Source organism: Elgaria multicarinata, chromosome 17, assembly GCF_023053635.1.
Source record: "Elgaria multicarinata webbii isolate HBS135686 ecotype San Diego chromosome 17, rElgMul1.1.pri, whole genome shotgun sequence".
Lineage (NCBI taxonomy): Eukaryota > Metazoa > Chordata > Lepidosauria > Squamata > Anguidae > Elgaria > Elgaria multicarinata.
The window spans coordinates 23,308,019-23,324,539 of record NC_086187.1 but is presented as its reverse complement, the minus strand read 5'-3'; the positions used below and the strand labels follow the sequence as shown (position 1 = coordinate 23,324,539).

Genomic DNA, 16,521 nt, shown 5'->3' with positions numbered 1-16,521 from the left:
GTTCAGAGGCTGATGGGCTTCTGGATGGGATTGCACCCTAAATGAACTACAGCATCTCCTCTACGCATACCTAGTTAGCTACAACCACATTGGAAGGGACTATTCTGGTTCAGCTCTCTTGCTGAGAAGCAGTTTTTCAGAAGTGGGGAAGAGAAAGAAAGAGTCTGGTGTTTTAGAAAGGCAAAAATCATGCACTGTTTTAAAAAAACCATTTGTGAGGTTCATCCTGAATTACCTGGAATTGCCCGACGTGAAAATTGTCCCCAGCTCATTTCTTTTCCTGGATTTCCTTAAAATTGCCGCAGGTCATATAAGGTGATGGGTGCCCCCTTCTCAGAAGTCAGCAGAGCCTTTACCCCCACCCACCCCATGCTCCCTGCACCTCCTCCCTCCTCCCATGCCTGCACCCCCGTATATCCAACCTCCTCACCTGAGTTTCTTTGCAGACTCTAAATGAGAAGTGCTGCAAAAGGGTTGCCATCGCAACTTTTATAGCTACGAGAGCAAATCTCATGCCGATGCAGTTCCGGGGACCGGCTCCGAAGGGCAAGTAGGTGTACGGGTCCATGGTTTCCCTGTTGTCTTTGCTGAACCTGGCGGCATTCATGAGGATAAGAGAAATGGCAGTGAGATGGAAGACACCAGAACCATTTTATTTCCAGTGGAATGGACACTGATGGCTTCCCTTCTCCACCCCTACACATCGGAGCAAACAGGTGTATGTTAGGGGGGGCTGTGAGGGTAGGAAAGCAAGGAATTCCTGTTGCATGAGCAGAAGTCCACTCGTGTAACATTGGATTTAACTCTGGGTATGTATTCCAGCATGTATTTCTCAAATTATTATCCAAACTGTGAATACTGTATGCTAAACAGCGCTATAAAGGGAACCATATTATGTGGTAAAAATAATACATGAGATGGTCAGTTTTGGGGGACTCTTATGATTGATTTGGAGAACATTCTCCACTACGCAATATAAAGATAACAAAGGTTAAAAGTGTTTATACACACCACTTTTAGACAAGTCTTGGCTGGACATCAGGAAAAACTTCCTCACTGTTAGAGCAGTACGACAATGGAACTGGTTACCTAGGGAGGTTGTGGGCTCTCCCACGATAGAGCCCTTCAAGAGGCAGCTGGACAACCATCTGTCAGGGATGCTTTAAGGTAGATTCCTGCACTGAGCAGGGGGTTGGACTCGATGGCCTTGTAGGCCCCTTCCAACTCTACTATTCAATGATTCTATGATTCTAAGTCTAAAGTGTTTACACACACCACTTTTAGACAAGTGTCAAGTCACCCAAACAATCAAGAATTGCATGATGTACATCCTTGGGCCTGTTCAGACCACAAGCTCATCCATGGTCTGGCTGCTAACCCTTTTGCAGCAAAGGGTTAGTGCGTTTGTTGAAACCGTGATTATGTTGCCACCATGGTTAGAAATGGTTCACATGACACGCTAAGCCATAACGTTTAGCTCAAAATGCTTCTCCACCATGGCTTAGCGTGTCATCTGAACAGGGTCCGTAGGTGAATGTGATGAAGTCGTCAGTCTATTTCCTGTTGTCTGCTGCCAACACAAAGCATGAAGGTTTCTACTATGTTTGTTTACCTCTCAGGTCTGAACACCTCAGGTTGCGGCCAGTATTCTGGGTTCCGATGTAGAACGTAGGGCGGAATAATCACCACCATTCCTTTTGGGATGGTCACCCCGTTGATTTCTACGTCTTTCTTGCACACCCTTTCGATCCGCCCTCCAAGGGGATACAGTCTCTGCGTTTCGCTCAGCACCATGTCGAGGTACTCCAGCTGCCTGATGGCGTCATACGTGAGAGGAGCCTTCAGGATAATCAAAGGTAGAAGATCACTGTACCTGGCAGCATCAAAATAAGGTTTTCTGGAGGGGAGGGGGCTGTTGGCTCCAAATTTGGGGCGGGGGGACAGAGATTCCATTTTGGGTTTTAGTTTCAATAGCCAGAAGCCTAAAGGAGCTATCCAGCGTGCTGAACCTTATCCCCCAAATGGGTCCAGGAGGGGATCTACACAGCGTACTGAAGGCGCTTGCGTGCACCTCCAGTGTGCCTCGAAACTCCTTGTGTAGATCCTTGCCTACCTGGCCAGAAGAGGAGGAGGAGGAGGAGGAGGAGGCGGCCCCACATCGCCCCTCGTGAGGAGGAACGGCTCTGAGTGAGTGACACACTTTGGTGCCTAGAGCGTCCTTGCCGCCACCGCCCACCTCCCCGCCGGCCTCCTGCTGCCGGCGAAAGAGCCACCCGGGTCGGAGAGCTCGGCGGAAGAAGCCGCCGCCGCCGCCGCCGCCTCTTCTGGCCAGGTAGGCAAGGATCTACACAAGGAGTTTCAAGGTGCACTGGAGGCCCACGCAAGCGCCTTCAGGACTCTGTGTAGATCCTCCCCAGGTCAACAAGCAGCTTGCAAGAATGAAGAGGTGGAGCAAGTCCATTGGCAGGGGCCCAACCATGCCTACTCTTGATGCCAGTTCTGCACAGATATGTTGATGATATGAATGTAGGCGGCCTTCTCAAGCTGACAGCACGTGGGGAGGGCGAGTGGTGTGGCCGCCCCCCTGCGTTGGTGAGACTAATGGGCATGTCCCCAAGCCTCTCTCTCTCAACTTATATGGAATACTCTTAACATCAAAAGTCAAGGTCAACACAAGGCCCCAAGTGCTCTACGAGGGCTGGAGTGACCGTAACATCAGAGGTGACAAAGGCTCATGTCCTACAACTGGAACCAGCCCCCAGACATTCTAGAACCTTGGGTCAACCGAGGGCCTGTAAGAATATCACTAGCACTCTTCAAAGTGGCTGGAGGCTACCTGTGGATTGTAGAGATTATTATTTTCGAACTGTCCAAGGAAGGTGAAGGTCATTTTTAGGGGAATTACAAGTGATAGCAAGTCCTACAATTGGGGTGCAGAACCTCTGTTCCTCTGGGGGTGTTCAGATGGCCACATCCCCTTCCCCCAGACCCATCCCATTTCCCCAACGACCAATGGTCTGGTTGCCTCCTGCTTCGGTATGGTTTTTTCCCCCATTCTAAAAAGTTGAGTAAACGGCGGTAAGAGCTTCAAGCTAAAATAGACGGGTGTTTTTGCTTCTGTTTGGTTGGTTCTTCTGCTCCACCACGTTGCCTTTGGCCACACCCCCTCTTTGGCCCTCGGGCTGAAAGAGGTTCTGCACTCCTGCCTGACGGACTGCTGCATCACACCAGGGTTATACTGTGCAATCACTGCGAATTGCGTGCAAAGTACTCTGAAGTTCTCCAGTTTATAATCTGCTTTGACTCTTCAAATACTTAAAAGGCTGTCACACAGAGGAGGGCCAGGATCTCTTCTCAATCCTCCCAGAGTGCAGGACACGGAATAACGGGCTCAAGTTAAAGGAAGCCAGATTCCAGCTGGACAACAGGAAAAACTTCCTCACTCTTAGAGCAGTACGACAATGGAACCAGTTACCTAGGGAGGTGGTGGGCTCTCCCACACTAGAGGCCTTCAAGAGGCAGCTGGACAACCACCTGTCAGGGATGCTTTAGGGTGGATTACTTCATTGAGCAGGGGGTTGGACTCGATGGCCTTTTAGGACCCTTCCAACTCTGCTATTCTATGATTCTACTCCCATGTATCCTGCTTTAATTGTGCTTCAAAGCCAAAAGACCCGACCTATTTTGCTACTACTTTTGGAGCGAATCAATTGTTGTTTTCCGAGCGGCCACTGGGGGAACAGGAGCAGGATTTGATATGTTTAAACTACAAATTAAATAAATGCTTACATCTGCGTAAGTTTTAAAGCTAAAAACATCAAAACTGTCACAGTAATTACAGCAGCCACAGTCGTGGCTGCTGTATGTTAAGGCCCGTCAGTAATCTGAGCATTCTACCATTATAATTTTTTAGCGGGGGGGGAAGGGGAATTTAGGGTCCTAAAATGAAAAATATTTCAGGAATCTTTCTGAAACGCGGGTACTGCCAGAAAGAAATGCTGGCTTTACATTCCCTGCGCGTTTCAGGGAGATTCCTGAAATATTGAGGTCTGGGTGGGAGTTTAAAGGAGAAAAAGGGAGAGAAACTCTGTCCGTCACAATCTGCTTTGTTTTGCTCGGGGGGTGGCGACTTTTTTTTTGCGCAGCTGTAGCGCAAAAGGGGAAGCCTCCCGGAGCAATCTATAACGAGGATTAAATTCCCCTATCCATCCGATTGATGGAATGGCCTTTCTTTTTTTAAAAGACCGTTCCATCAATTTTTAATTAATTTTTTAAAATCCCATGTTTCTCAATGGGGAATCTGATAAGCTCACGCATGCGCGTGAGCTTCAGAATCCCCAGAGAGAGACGGAGAGCAGGGAGAGCGCGGCCGGCGCTCATCCCCGACCGGTCAGGTAAGTGGGGTGAGGGGAGCTTGCCTGGAGCCGCTGCTGCATTCGTGCAGCAGCGGGCCCAGGCGTAGCGGGAGGGGGGAAATCGGGGGGGGGGAAGTCGCCCCCCACCCCCCGGTTTCACCTTGTCCGTCGGCTGCAGGCCCGGGTCTGCAGCCGACTTGGGCGGAGGGGGGGAGGAGAGGGGGGCCCGCGTCGGTGGGTTGGGGGTGCAGGGGGACCTTCTCTAGGCTCGCCGCCGCTCGAACTGCGGCAGCGGCGAGGGCAGAGAAGGACCGCGCCGCTGGTGTGTGTGTGTGTGTGTGCGTGAGTGTGTGATTGATTACCTGGTCTCCGCTGCTGCCAACTGCGGCAGCGGCCGGAGGCTAGGCAATCAATCAATCACACACAGACACACACACACTCACCAGCGGCGCTTCCCGGCCAGGGTAGCCGCCGCCGCCGCCCCCCCCCCCACGCGCGCACGCCGGAGGAGAGCAGGGACTTACCTTGCTTTCTTCCTCGTGGCTGGTCTGGCCGGAAATGTACTTCCCTGCCGGAAGTGACGTCACTTCCTTTTCCGGCAGGGAAGTACATTTCCGGCCAGACCCAGCCACGAGGAAGAAAGCAAGGTAAGTCCCTGCTCTCCTCCGGCGTGCGCGCGTGGGGGGGGGGGCGGCGGCGGCCCCTCCTCTCTCCCAGCGCGGCGTGGGGGTGGGGGGCGGGGGGGGGCGGCGGCGGGGGTGGGGGGGTGGGGGGTGGGGGGGGCGGCGGCGGCGGTGGCGGCGGCGGCAGATGAGGGTAGGCCGGGCCGCCCTGCGCCGGAGGGGTTTGGGGCCTTCTCTAGCCCCGCCGCCACTGCCTCCGCGGCGGCGGCGGCTGGGTCAGAGAAGGCCCCAAACCGCTCCGGCGCATGGCGGCCCGGCCTACCCTCAGTGGGGGGGGGGCGGCGGCGGCGGCGGCTGTAGATGAGGGTAGGCCGGGCCGCCATGCGCCGGAGGGGTTTGGGGCCTTCTCAAGCCCCGCCGCCACTGCCTCCGCGGCGGCGGCGGCTGGGTCAGAGAAGGCCCCAAACCGCTCCGGCGCATGGCGGCCCGGCCTACCCTCAGTGGGGGGGGGGGCGGCGGCGGCGGCGGCTGTAGATGAGGGTAGGCCGGGCCGCCATGCGCCGGAGGGGTTTGGGGCCTTCTCAAGCCCCGCCGCCACTGCCTCCGCGGCGGCGGCGGCTGGGTCAGAGAAGGCCCCAAACCCCTCCGGCGCATGGCGGCCCGGCCTACCCTCAGTGGGGGGGGGGCAGCGGCGGCGGCTGTAGATGAGGGTAGGCCGGGCCGCCCTGCGCCGGAGGGGTTTGGGGCCTTCTCTAGCCCCGCCGCCACTGCCTCCGCGGCGGCGGCGGCTGGGTCAGAGAAGGCCCCAAACCGCTCCGGCGCATGGCGGCCCGGCCTACCCTCAGTGGGGGGGGGGCGGCGGCGGCGGCTGTAGATGAGGGTAGGCCGGGCCGCCATGCGCCGGAGGGGTTTGGGGCCTTCTCAAGCCCCGCCGCCACTGCCTCCGCGGCGGCGGCGGCTGGGTCAGAGAAGGCCCCAAACCCCTCCGGCGCATGGCGGCCCGGCCTACCCTCAGTGGGGGGGGGGGCAGCGGCGGCGGCTGTAGATGAGGGTAGGCCGGGCCGCCCTGCGCCGGAGGGGTTTGGGGCCTTCTCTAGCCCCGCCGCCACTGCCTCCGCGGCGGCGGCGGCTGGGTCAGAGAAGGCCCCAAACCGCTCCGGCGCATGGCGGCCCGGCCTACCCTCAGTGGGGGGGGGGCGGCGGCGGCGGCTGTAGATGAGGGTAGGCCGGGCCGCATTGCGCCGGAGGGGTTTGGGGCCTTCTCAAGCCCCGCCGCCACTGCCTCCGCGGCGGCGGCGGCTGGGTCAGAGAAGGCCCCAAACCGCTCCGGCGCATGGCGGCCCGGCCTACCCTCAGTGGGGGGGGGGCGGCGGCGGCGGCGGCTGTAGATGAGGGTAGGCCGGGCCGCCATGCGCCGGAGGGGTTTGGGGCCTTCTCAAGCCCCGCCGCCACTGCCTCCGCGGCGGCGGCGGCTGGGTCAGAGAAGGCCCCAAACCGCTCCGGCGCATGGCGGCCCGGCCTACCCTCAGTGGGGGGGGGGCGGCGGCGGCGGCGGCTGTAGATGAGGGTAGGCCGGGCCGCCATGCGCCGGAGGGGTTTGGGGCCTTCTCAAGCCCCGCCGCCACTGCCTCCGCGGCGGCGGCGGCTGGGTCAGAGAAGGCCCCAAACCCCTCCGGCGCATGGCGGCCCGGCCTACCCTCAGTGGGGGGGGTGTGGGGGGGGGCAGCGGCGGCGGCTGTAGATGAGGGTAGGCCGGGCCGCATTGCGCCGGAGGGGTTTGGGGCCTTCTCAAGCCCCGCCGCCACTGCCTCCGCGGCGGCGGCGGCTGGGTCAGAGAAGGCCCCAAACCCCTCGGGCGCATGGCGGCCCGGCCTACCCTCAGTGGGGGGGGGGTGTGGGGGGGGGGCGGCGGCAGATGAGGGTAGGCCGGGCCGCCCTGCGCAGGAGGGGTTTGGGGCCTTCTCAAGCCCCGCCACCACTGCCTGCGCCTTAGATCCAGCGGGGGCGGTGGCGGCGGGGCGAGAGTAGGCCACGCCGGTGCGATGGGGAGGGGAATGGAGGGGGCCCTAGCCGTGGGGGGGGAGAGAGGAGGGACTCACCTTCTTCCTCCTTCTAGGTCTGTCGGGAAATGGAGTTCTCTGACGTAAACAGAAGTGTCGCAAAGGCCTATTGCGTCACCTCTGTTTACGGCAGGGAATTCCATTTCCCGACAGACCTGGAAGGAGGAAGATGGTGAGTGCTGGTGTGCGGCGCGGGTGGGGTGGGGTAGCTTCGCTTCCTGGCCCCGCCACCGCTGCTGTAGATCCTGCGGCGCCGGCGGTGGGGCCAGGGTGGCCCCCCCAGGGTGGGGGGGTTCCCTGTATCTTTAATGGTTGCATAGAAAAGGGAATTTCAGCAGGTGTCATTTGTATGCATGTAGCACCTGCTGAAGTTCCCTCTTCATCACAACAGTTAAAGCTGCAGGAGCCTTGCCTCTTTTGTATCTGGTGAAGACGGCAGGGTTCCTGCAGCTTTAACTGTTGTGACAAAGAGGGAATTTCACCAGGTTCTCCATATATACAAATGACACCTCCTGAAATCCCCTTTTCTAGGCAACTGTTAAAAATGCAGGAGCCCTGTTTTCCTTTTCATGTGGCTAGGGAGGCCATATGCAAAAGAGTACAGGGCTCCTGTATCTTTAATAGTTGCATAGAAAAGGGAATTTCAGCAGGTGTCATTTGTATGCATGTAGCACCTGCTGAAGTTCCCTCTTCATCACAACAGTTAAAGCTGCAGGAGCCTTGCCTCTTTTGTATCTGGTGAAGACGGCAGGGTTCCTGCAGCTTTAACTGTTGTGACAAAGAGGGAATTTCACCAGGTTCTCCATATATACAAATGACACCTGCTGAAATTCCCTTTTCTAGGCAACTGTTAAAAATGCAGGAGCCCTGTTTTCCTTTCCATGTGGCTAGGGAGGCCATATGCAAAAGAGTACAGGGCTCCTGTATTTTTAATAGTTGCATAGAAAAGGGAATTTCAGCAGGTGTCATTTGTATATATGGAGAACCTGGTGAAATTCCCTCTTCGTCACAACAGTTAAAGCTGCAGGAGCCTTGCCTCTTTTGTATCTGGTGAAGACGGCAGGGTTCCTGCAGCTTTAACTGTTGTGACAAAGAGGGAATTTCACCAGGTTCTCCATATATACAAATGACACCTCCTGAAATCCCCTTTTCTAGGCAACTGTTAAAAATGCAGGAGCCCTGTTTTCCTTTTCATGTGGCTAGGGAGGCCATATGCAAAAGAGTACAGGGCTCCTGTATCTTTAATAGTTGCATAGAAAAGGGAATTTCAGCAGGTGTCATTTGTATATATGGAGAACCTGGTGAAATTCCCTCTTCGTCACAACAGTTAAAGCTGCAGGAGCCTTGCCTCTTTTGTATCTGGTGAAGACGGCAGGGTTCCTGCAGCTTTAACTGTTGTGACAAAGAGGGAATTTCACCAGGTTCTCCATATATACAAATGACACCTCCTGAAATCCCCTTTTCTAGGCAACTGTTAAAAATGCAGGAGCCCTGTTTTCCTTTTCATGTGGCTAGGGAGGCCATATGCAAAAGAGTACAGGGCTCCTGTATCTTTAATAGTTGCATAGAAAAGGGAATTTCAGCAGGTGTCATTTGTATGCATGTAGCACCTGCTGAAGTTCCCTCTTCATCACAACAGTTAAAGCTGCAGGAGCCTTGCCTCTTTTGTATCTGGTGAAGACGGCAGGGTTCCTGCAGCTTTAACTGTTGTGACAAAGAGGGAATTTCACCAGGTTCTCCATATATACAAATGACACCTGCTGAAATTCCCTTTTCTAGGCAACTGTTAAAAATGCAGGAGCCCTGTTTTCCTTTCCATGTGGCTAGGGAGGCCATATGCAAAAGAGTACAGGGCTCCTGTATTTTTAATAGTTGCATAGAAAAGGGAATTTCAGCAGGTGTCATTTGTATATATGGAGAACCTGGTGAAATTCCCTCTTCGTCACAACAGTTAAAGCTGCAGGAGCCTTGCCTCTTTTGTATCTGGTGAAGACGGCAGGGTTCCTGCAGCTTTAACTGTTGTGACAAAGAGGGAATTTCACCAGGTTCTCCATATATACAAATGACACCTGCTGAAATTCCCTTTTCTAGGCAACTGTTAAAAATGCAGGAGCCCTGTTTTCCTTTCCATGTGGCTAGGGAGGCCATATGCAAAAGAGTACAGGGCTCCTGTATTTTTAATAGTTGCATAGAAAAGGGAATTTCAGCAGGTGTCATTTGTATATATGGAGAACCTGGTGAAATTCCCTCTTCGTCACAACAGTTAAAGCTGCAGGAGCCTTGCCTCTTTTGTATCTGGTGAAGACGGCAGGGTTCCTGCAGCTTTAACTGTTGTGACAAAGAGGGAATTTCACCAGGTTCTCCATATATACAAATGACACCTCCTGAAATCCCCTTTTCTAGGCAACTGTTAAAAATGCAGGAGCCCTGTTTTCCTTTTCATGTGGCTAGGGAGGCCATATGCAAAAGAGTACAGGGCTCCTGTATCTTTAATAGTTGCATAGAAAAGGGAATTTCAGCAGGTGTCATTTGTATGCATGTAGCACCTGCTGAAGTTCCCTCTTCATCACAACAGTTAAAGCTGCAGGAGCCTTGCCTCTTTTGTATCTGGTGAAGACGGCAGGGTTCCTGCAGCTTTAACTGTTGTGACAAAGAGGGAATTTCACCAGGTTCTCCATATATACAAATGACACCTGCTGAAATTCCCTTTTCTAGGCAACTGTTAAAAATGCAGGAGCCCTGTTTTCCTTTCCATGTGGCTAGGGAGGCCATATGCAAAAGAGTACAGGGCTCCTGTATTTTTAATAGTTGCATAGAAAAGGGAATTTCAGCAGGTGTCATTTGTATATATGGAGAACCTGGTGAAATTCCCTCTTCGTCACAACAGTTAAAGCTGCAGGAGCCTTGCCTCTTTTGTATCTGGTGAAGACGGCAGGGTTCCTGCAGCTTTAACTGTTGTGACAAAGAGGGAATTTCACCAGGTTCTCCATATATACAAATGACACCTCCTGAAATCCCCTTTTCTAGGCAACTGTTAAAAATGCAGGAGCCCTGTTTTCCTTTTCATGTGGCTAGGGAGGCCATATGCAAAAGAGTACAGGGCTCCTGTATCTTTAATAGTTGCATAGAAAAGGGAATTTCAGCAGGTGTCATTTGTATATATGGAGAACCTGGTGAAATTCCCTCTTCGTCACAACAGTTAAAGCTGCAGGAGCCTTGCCTCTTTTGTATCTGGTGAAGACGGCAGGGTTCCTGCAGCTTTAACTGTTGTGACAAAGAGGGAATTTCACCAGGTTCTCCATATATACAAATGACACCTCCTGAAATCCCCTTTTCTAGGCAACTGTTAAAAATGCAGGAGCCCTGTTTTCCTTTTCATGTGGCTAGGGAGGCCATATGCAAAAGAGTACAGGGCTCCTGTATCTTTAATAGTTGCATAGAAAAGGGAATTTCAGCAGGTGTCATTTGTATGCATGTAGCACCTGCTGAAGTTCCCTCTTCATCACAACAGTTAAAGCTGCAGGAGCCTTGCCTCTTTTGTATCTGGTGAAGACGGCAGGGTTCCTGCAGCTTTAACTGTTGTGACAAAGAGGGAATTTCACCAGGTTCTCCATATATACAAATGACACCTGCTGAAATTCCCTTTTCTAGGCAACTGTTAAAAATGCAGGAGCCCTGTTTTCCTTTCCATGTGGCTAGGGAGGCCATATGCAAAAGAGTACAGGGCTCCTGTATTTTTAATAGTTGCATAGAAAAGGGAATTTCAGCAGGTGTCATTTGTATATATGGAGAACCTGGTGAAATTCCCTCTTCGTCACAACAGTTAAAGCTGCAGGAGCCTTGCCTCTTTTGTATCTGGTGAAGACGGCAGGGTTCCTGCAGCTTTAACTGTTGTGACAAAGAGGGAATTTCACCAGGTTCTCCATATATACAAATGACACCTCCTGAAATCCCCTTTTCTAGGCAACTGTTAAAAATGCAGGAGCCCTGTTTTCCTTTTCATGTGGCTAGGGAGGCCATATGCAAAAGAGTACAGGGCTCCTGTATCTTTAATAGTTGCATAGAAAAGGGAATTTCAGCAGGTGTCATTTGTATATATGGAGAACCTGGTGAAATTCCCTCTTCGTCACAACAGTTAAAGCTGCAGGAGCCTTGCCTCTTTTGTATCTGGTGAAGACGGCAGGGTTCCTGCAGCTTTAACTGTTGTGACAAAGAGGGAATTTCACCAGGTTCTCCATATATACAAATGACACCTCCTGAAATCCCCTTTTCTAGGCAACTGTTAAAAATGCAGGAGCCCTGTTTTCCTTTTCATGTGGCTAGGGAGGCCATATGCAAAAGAGTACAGGGCTCCTGTATCTTTAATAGTTGCATAGAAAAGGGAATTTCAGCAGGTGTCATTTGTATGCATGTAGCACCTGCTGAAGTTCCCTCTTCATCACAACAGTTAAAGCTGCAGGAGCCTTGCCTCTTTTGTATCTGGTGAAGACGGCAGGGTTCCTGCAGCTTTAACTGTTGTGACAAAGAGGGAATTTCACCAGGTTCTCCATATATACAAATGACACCTGCTGAAATTCCCTTTTCTAGGCAACTGTTAAAAATGCAGGAGCCCTGTTTTCCTTTCCATGTGGCTAGGGAGGCCATATGCAAAAGAGTACAGGGCTCCTGTATTTTTAATAGTTGCATAGAAAAGGGAATTTCAGCAGGTGTCATTTGTATATATGGAGAACCTGGTGAAATTCCCTCTTCGTCACAACAGTTAAAGCTGCAGGAGCCTTGCCTCTTTTGTATCTGGTGAAGACGGCAGGGTTCCTGCAGCTTTAACTGTTGTGACAAAGAGGGAATTTCACCAGGTTCTCCATATATACAAATGACACCTCCTGAAATCCCCTTTTCTAGGCAACTGTTAAAAATGCAGGAGCCCTGTTTTCCTTTTCATGTGGCTAGGGAGGCCATATGCAAAAGAGTACAGGGCTCCTGTATCTTTAATAGTTGCATAGAAAAGGGAATTTCAGCAGGTGTCATTTGTATATATGGAGAACCTGGTGAAATTCCCTCTTCGTCACAACAGTTAAAGCTGCAGGAGCCTTGCCTCTTTTGTATCTGGTGAAGACGGCAGGGTTCCTGCAGCTTTAACTGTTGTGACAAAGAGGGAATTTCACCAGGTTCTCCATATATACAAATGACACCTCCTGAAATCCCCTTTTCTAGGCAACTGTTAAAAATGCAGGAGCCCTGTTTTCCTTTTCATGTGGCTAGGGAGGCCATATGCAAAAGAGTACAGGGCTCCTGTATCTTTAATAGTTGCATAGAAAAGGGAATTTCAGCAGGTGTCATTTGTATGCATGTAGCACCTGCTGAAGTTCCCTCTTCATCACAACAGTTAAAGCTGCAGGAGCCTTGCCTCTTTTGTATCTGGTGAAGACGGCAGGGTTCCTGCAGCTTTAACTGTTGTGACAAAGAGGGAATTTCACCAGGTTCTCCATATATACAAATGACACCTGCTGAAATTCCCTTTTCTAGGCAACTGTTAAAAATGCAGGAGCCCTGTTTTCCTTTCCATGTGGCTAGGGAGGCCATATGCAAAAGAGTACAGGGCTCCTGTATTTTTAATAGTTGCATAGAAAAGGGAATTTCAGCAGGTGTCATTTGTATATATGGAGAACCTGGTGAAATTCCCTCTTCGTCACAACAGTTAAAGCTGCAGGAGCCTTGCCTCTTTTGTATCTGGTGAAGACGGCAGGGTTCCTGCAGCTTTAACTGTTGTGACAAAGAGGGAATTTCACCAGGTTCTCCATATATACAAATGACACCTCCTGAAATCCCCTTTTCTAGGCAACTGTTAAAAATGCAGGAGCCCTGTTTTCCTTTTCATGTGGCTAGGGAGGCCATATGCAAAAGAGTACAGGGCTCCTGTATCTTTAATAGTTGCATAGAAAAGGGAATTTCAGCAGGTGTCATTTGTATATATGGAGAACCTGGTGAAATTCCCTCTTCGTCACAACAGTTAAAGCTGCAGGAGCCTTGCCTCTTTTGTATCTGGTGAAGACGGCAGGGTTCCTGCAGCTTTAACTGTTGTGACAAAGAGGGAATTTCACCAGGTTCTCCATATATACAAATGACACCTCCTGAAATCCCCTTTTCTAGGCAACTGTTAAAAATGCAGGAGCCCTGTTTTCCTTTTCATGTGGCTAGGGAGGCCATATGCAAAAGAGTACAGGGCTCCTGTATCTTTAATAGTTGCATAGAAAAGGGAATTTCAGCAGGTGTCATTTGTATGCATGTAGCACCTGCTGAAGTTCCCTCTTCATCACAACAGTTAAAGCTGCAGGAGCCTTGCCTCTTTTGTATCTGGTGAAGACGGCAGGGTTCCTGCAGCTTTAACTGTTGTGACAAAGAGGGAATTTCACCAGGTTCTCCATATATACAAATGACACCTGCTGAAATTCCCTTTTCTAGGCAACTGTTAAAAATGCAGGAGCCCTGTTTTCCTTTTCATGTGGCTAGGGAGGCCATATGCAAAAGAGTACAGGGCTCCTGTATTTTTAATAGTTGCATAGAAAAGGGAATTTCAGCAGGTGTCATTTGTATATATGGAGAACCTGGTGAAATTCCCTCTTCGTCACAACAGTTAAAGCTGCAGGAGCCTTGCCTCTTTTGTATCTGGTGAAGACGGCAGGGTTCCTGCAGCTTTAACTGTTGTGACAAAGAGGGAATTTCACCAGGTTCTCCATATATACAAATGACACCTGCTGAAATTCCCTTTTCTAGGCAACTGTTAAAAATGCAGGAGCCCTGTTTTCCTTTCCATGTGGCTAGGGAGGCCATATGCAAAAGAGTACAGGGCTCCTGTATTTTTAATAGTTGCATAGAAAAGGGAATTTCAGCAGGTGTCATTTGTATATATGGAGAACCTGGTGAAATTCCCTCTTCGTCACAACAGTTAAAGCTGCAGGAGCCTTGCCTCTTTTGTATCTGGTGAAGACGGCAGGGTTCCTGCAGCTTTAACTGTTGTGACAAAGAGGGAATTTCACCAGGTTCTCCATATATACAAATGACACCTCCTGAAATCCCCTTTTCTAGGCAACTGTTAAAAATGCAGGAGCCCTGTTTTCCTTTTCATGTGGCTAGGGAGGCCATATGCAAAAGAGTACAGGGCTCCTGTATCTTTAATAGTTGCATAGAAAAGGGAATTTCAGCAGGTGTCATTTGTATGCATGTAGCACCTGCTGAAGTTCCCTCTTCATCACAACAGTTAAAGCTGCAGGAGCCTTGCCTCTTTTGTATCTGGTGAAGACGGCAGGGTTCCTGCAGCTTTAACTGTTGTGACAAAGAGGGAATTTCACCAGGTTCTCCATATATACAAATGACACCTGCTGAAATTCCCTTTTCTAGGCAACTGTTAAAAATGCAGGAGCCCTGTTTTCCTTTCCATGTGGCTAGGGAGGCCATATGCAAAAGAGTACAGGGCTCCTGTATTTTTAATAGTTGCATAGAAAAGGGAATTTCAGCAGGTGTCATTTGTATATATGGAGAACCTGGTGAAATTCCCTCTTCGTCACAACAGTTAAAGCTGCAGGAGCCTTGCCTCTTTTGTATCTGGTGAAGACGGCAGGGTTCCTGCAGCTTTAACTGTTGTGACAAAGAGGGAATTTCACCAGGTTCTCCATATATACAAATGACACCTCCTGAAATCCCCTTTTCTAGGCAACTGTTAAAAATGCAGGAGCCCTGTTTTCCTTTTCATGTGGCTAGGGAGGCCATATGCAAAAGAGTACAGGGCTCCTGTATCTTTAATAGTTGCATAGAAAAGGGAATTTCAGCAGGTGTCATTTGTATATATGGAGAACCTGGTGAAATTCCCTCTTCGTCACAACAGTTAAAGCTGCAGGAGCCTTGCCTCTTTTGTATCTGGTGAAGACGGCAGGGTTCCTGCAGCTTTAACTGTTGTGACAAAGAGGGAATTTCACCAGGTTCTCCATATATACAAATGACACCTCCTGAAATCCCCTTTTCTAGGCAACTGTTAAAAATGCAGGAGCCCTGTTTTCCTTTTCATGTGGCTAGGGAGGCCATATGCAAAAGAGTACAGGGCTCCTGTATCTTTAATAGTTGCATAGAAAAGGGAATTTCAGCAGGTGTCATTTGTATGCATGTAGCACCTGCTGAAGTTCCCTCTTCATCACAACAGTTAAAGCTGCAGGAGCCTTGCCTCTTTTGTATCTGGTGAAGACGGCAGGGTTCCTGCAGCTTTAACTGTTGTGACAAAGAGGGAATTTCACCAGGTTCTCCATATATACAAATGACACCTGCTGAAATTCCCTTTTCTAGGCAACTGTTAAAAATGCAGGAGCCCTGTTTTCCTTTCCATGTGGCTAGGGAGGCCATATGCAAAAGAGTACAGGGCTCCTGTATTTTTAATAGTTGCATAGAAAAGGGAATTTCAGCAGGTGTCATTTGTATATATGGAGAACCTGGTGAAATTCCCTCTTCGTCACAACAGTTAAAGCTGCAGGAGCCTTGCCTCTTTTGTATCTGGTGAAGACGGCAGGGTTCCTGCAGCTTTAACTGTTGTGACAAAGAGGGAATTTCACCAGGTTCTCCATATATACAAATGACACCTCCTGAAATCCCCTTTTCTAGGCAACTGTTAAAAATGCAGGAGCCCTGTTTTCCTTTTCATGTGGCTAGGGAGGCCATATGCAAAAGAGTACAGGGCTCCTGTATCTTTAATAGTTGCATAGAAAAGGGAATTTCAGCAGGTGTCATTTGTATATATGGAGAACCTGGTGAAATTCCCTCTTCGTCACAACAGTTAAAGCTGCAGGAGCCTTGCCTCTTTTGTATCTGGTGAAGACGGCAGGGTTCCTGCAGCTTTAACTGTTGTGACAAAGAGGGAATTTCACCAGGTTCTCCATATATACAAATGACACCTCCTGAAATCCCCTTTTCTAGGCAACTGTTAAAAATGCAGGAGCCCTGTTTTCCTTTTCATGTGGCTAGGGAGGCCATATGCAAAAGAGTACAGGGCTCCTGTATCTTTAATAGTTGCATAGAAAAGGGAATTTCAGCAGGTGTCATTTGTATGCATGTAGCACCTGCTGAAGTTCCCTCTTCATCACAACAGTTAAAGCTGCAGGAGCCTTGCCTCTTTTGTATCTGGTGAAGACGGCAGGGTTCCTGCAGCTTTAACTGTTGTGACAAAGAGGGAATTTCACCAGGTTCTCCATATATACAAATGACACCTGCTGAAATTCCCTTTTCTAGGCAACTGTTAAAAATGCAGGAGCCCTGTTTTCCTTTCCATGTGGCTAGGGAGGCCATATGCAAAAGAGTACAGGGCTCCTGTATTTTTAATAGTTGCATAGAAAAGGGAATTTCAGCAGGTGTCATTTGTATATATGGAGAACCTGGTGAAATTCCCTCTTCGTCACAACAGTTAAAGCTGCAGGAGCCTTGCCTCTTTTGTATCTGGTGAAGACG

The 16,521-nt window shown here is 50.5% G+C and overlaps 1 protein-coding gene across 1 annotated transcript in view; it reads right to left on the bottom strand.

Moving 5' to 3' along the window:
- LOC134410384 (cytochrome P450 3A9-like) overlaps nt 1-16,521 on the bottom strand; it is a 44,092-nt gene that overhangs the window by 1,906 nt on the left and 25,665 nt on the right. The window contains exons 11-12 of the mRNA XM_063143639.1: nt 1,613-1,839; nt 431-593 (exon numbers count right to left, since the gene is read on the bottom strand). Of these exons, the coding sequence (XP_062999709.1) occupies nt 431-593; nt 1,613-1,839 (390 nt within the window). The remainder of the gene's footprint in view (nt 1-430; nt 594-1,612; nt 1,840-16,521) is intronic.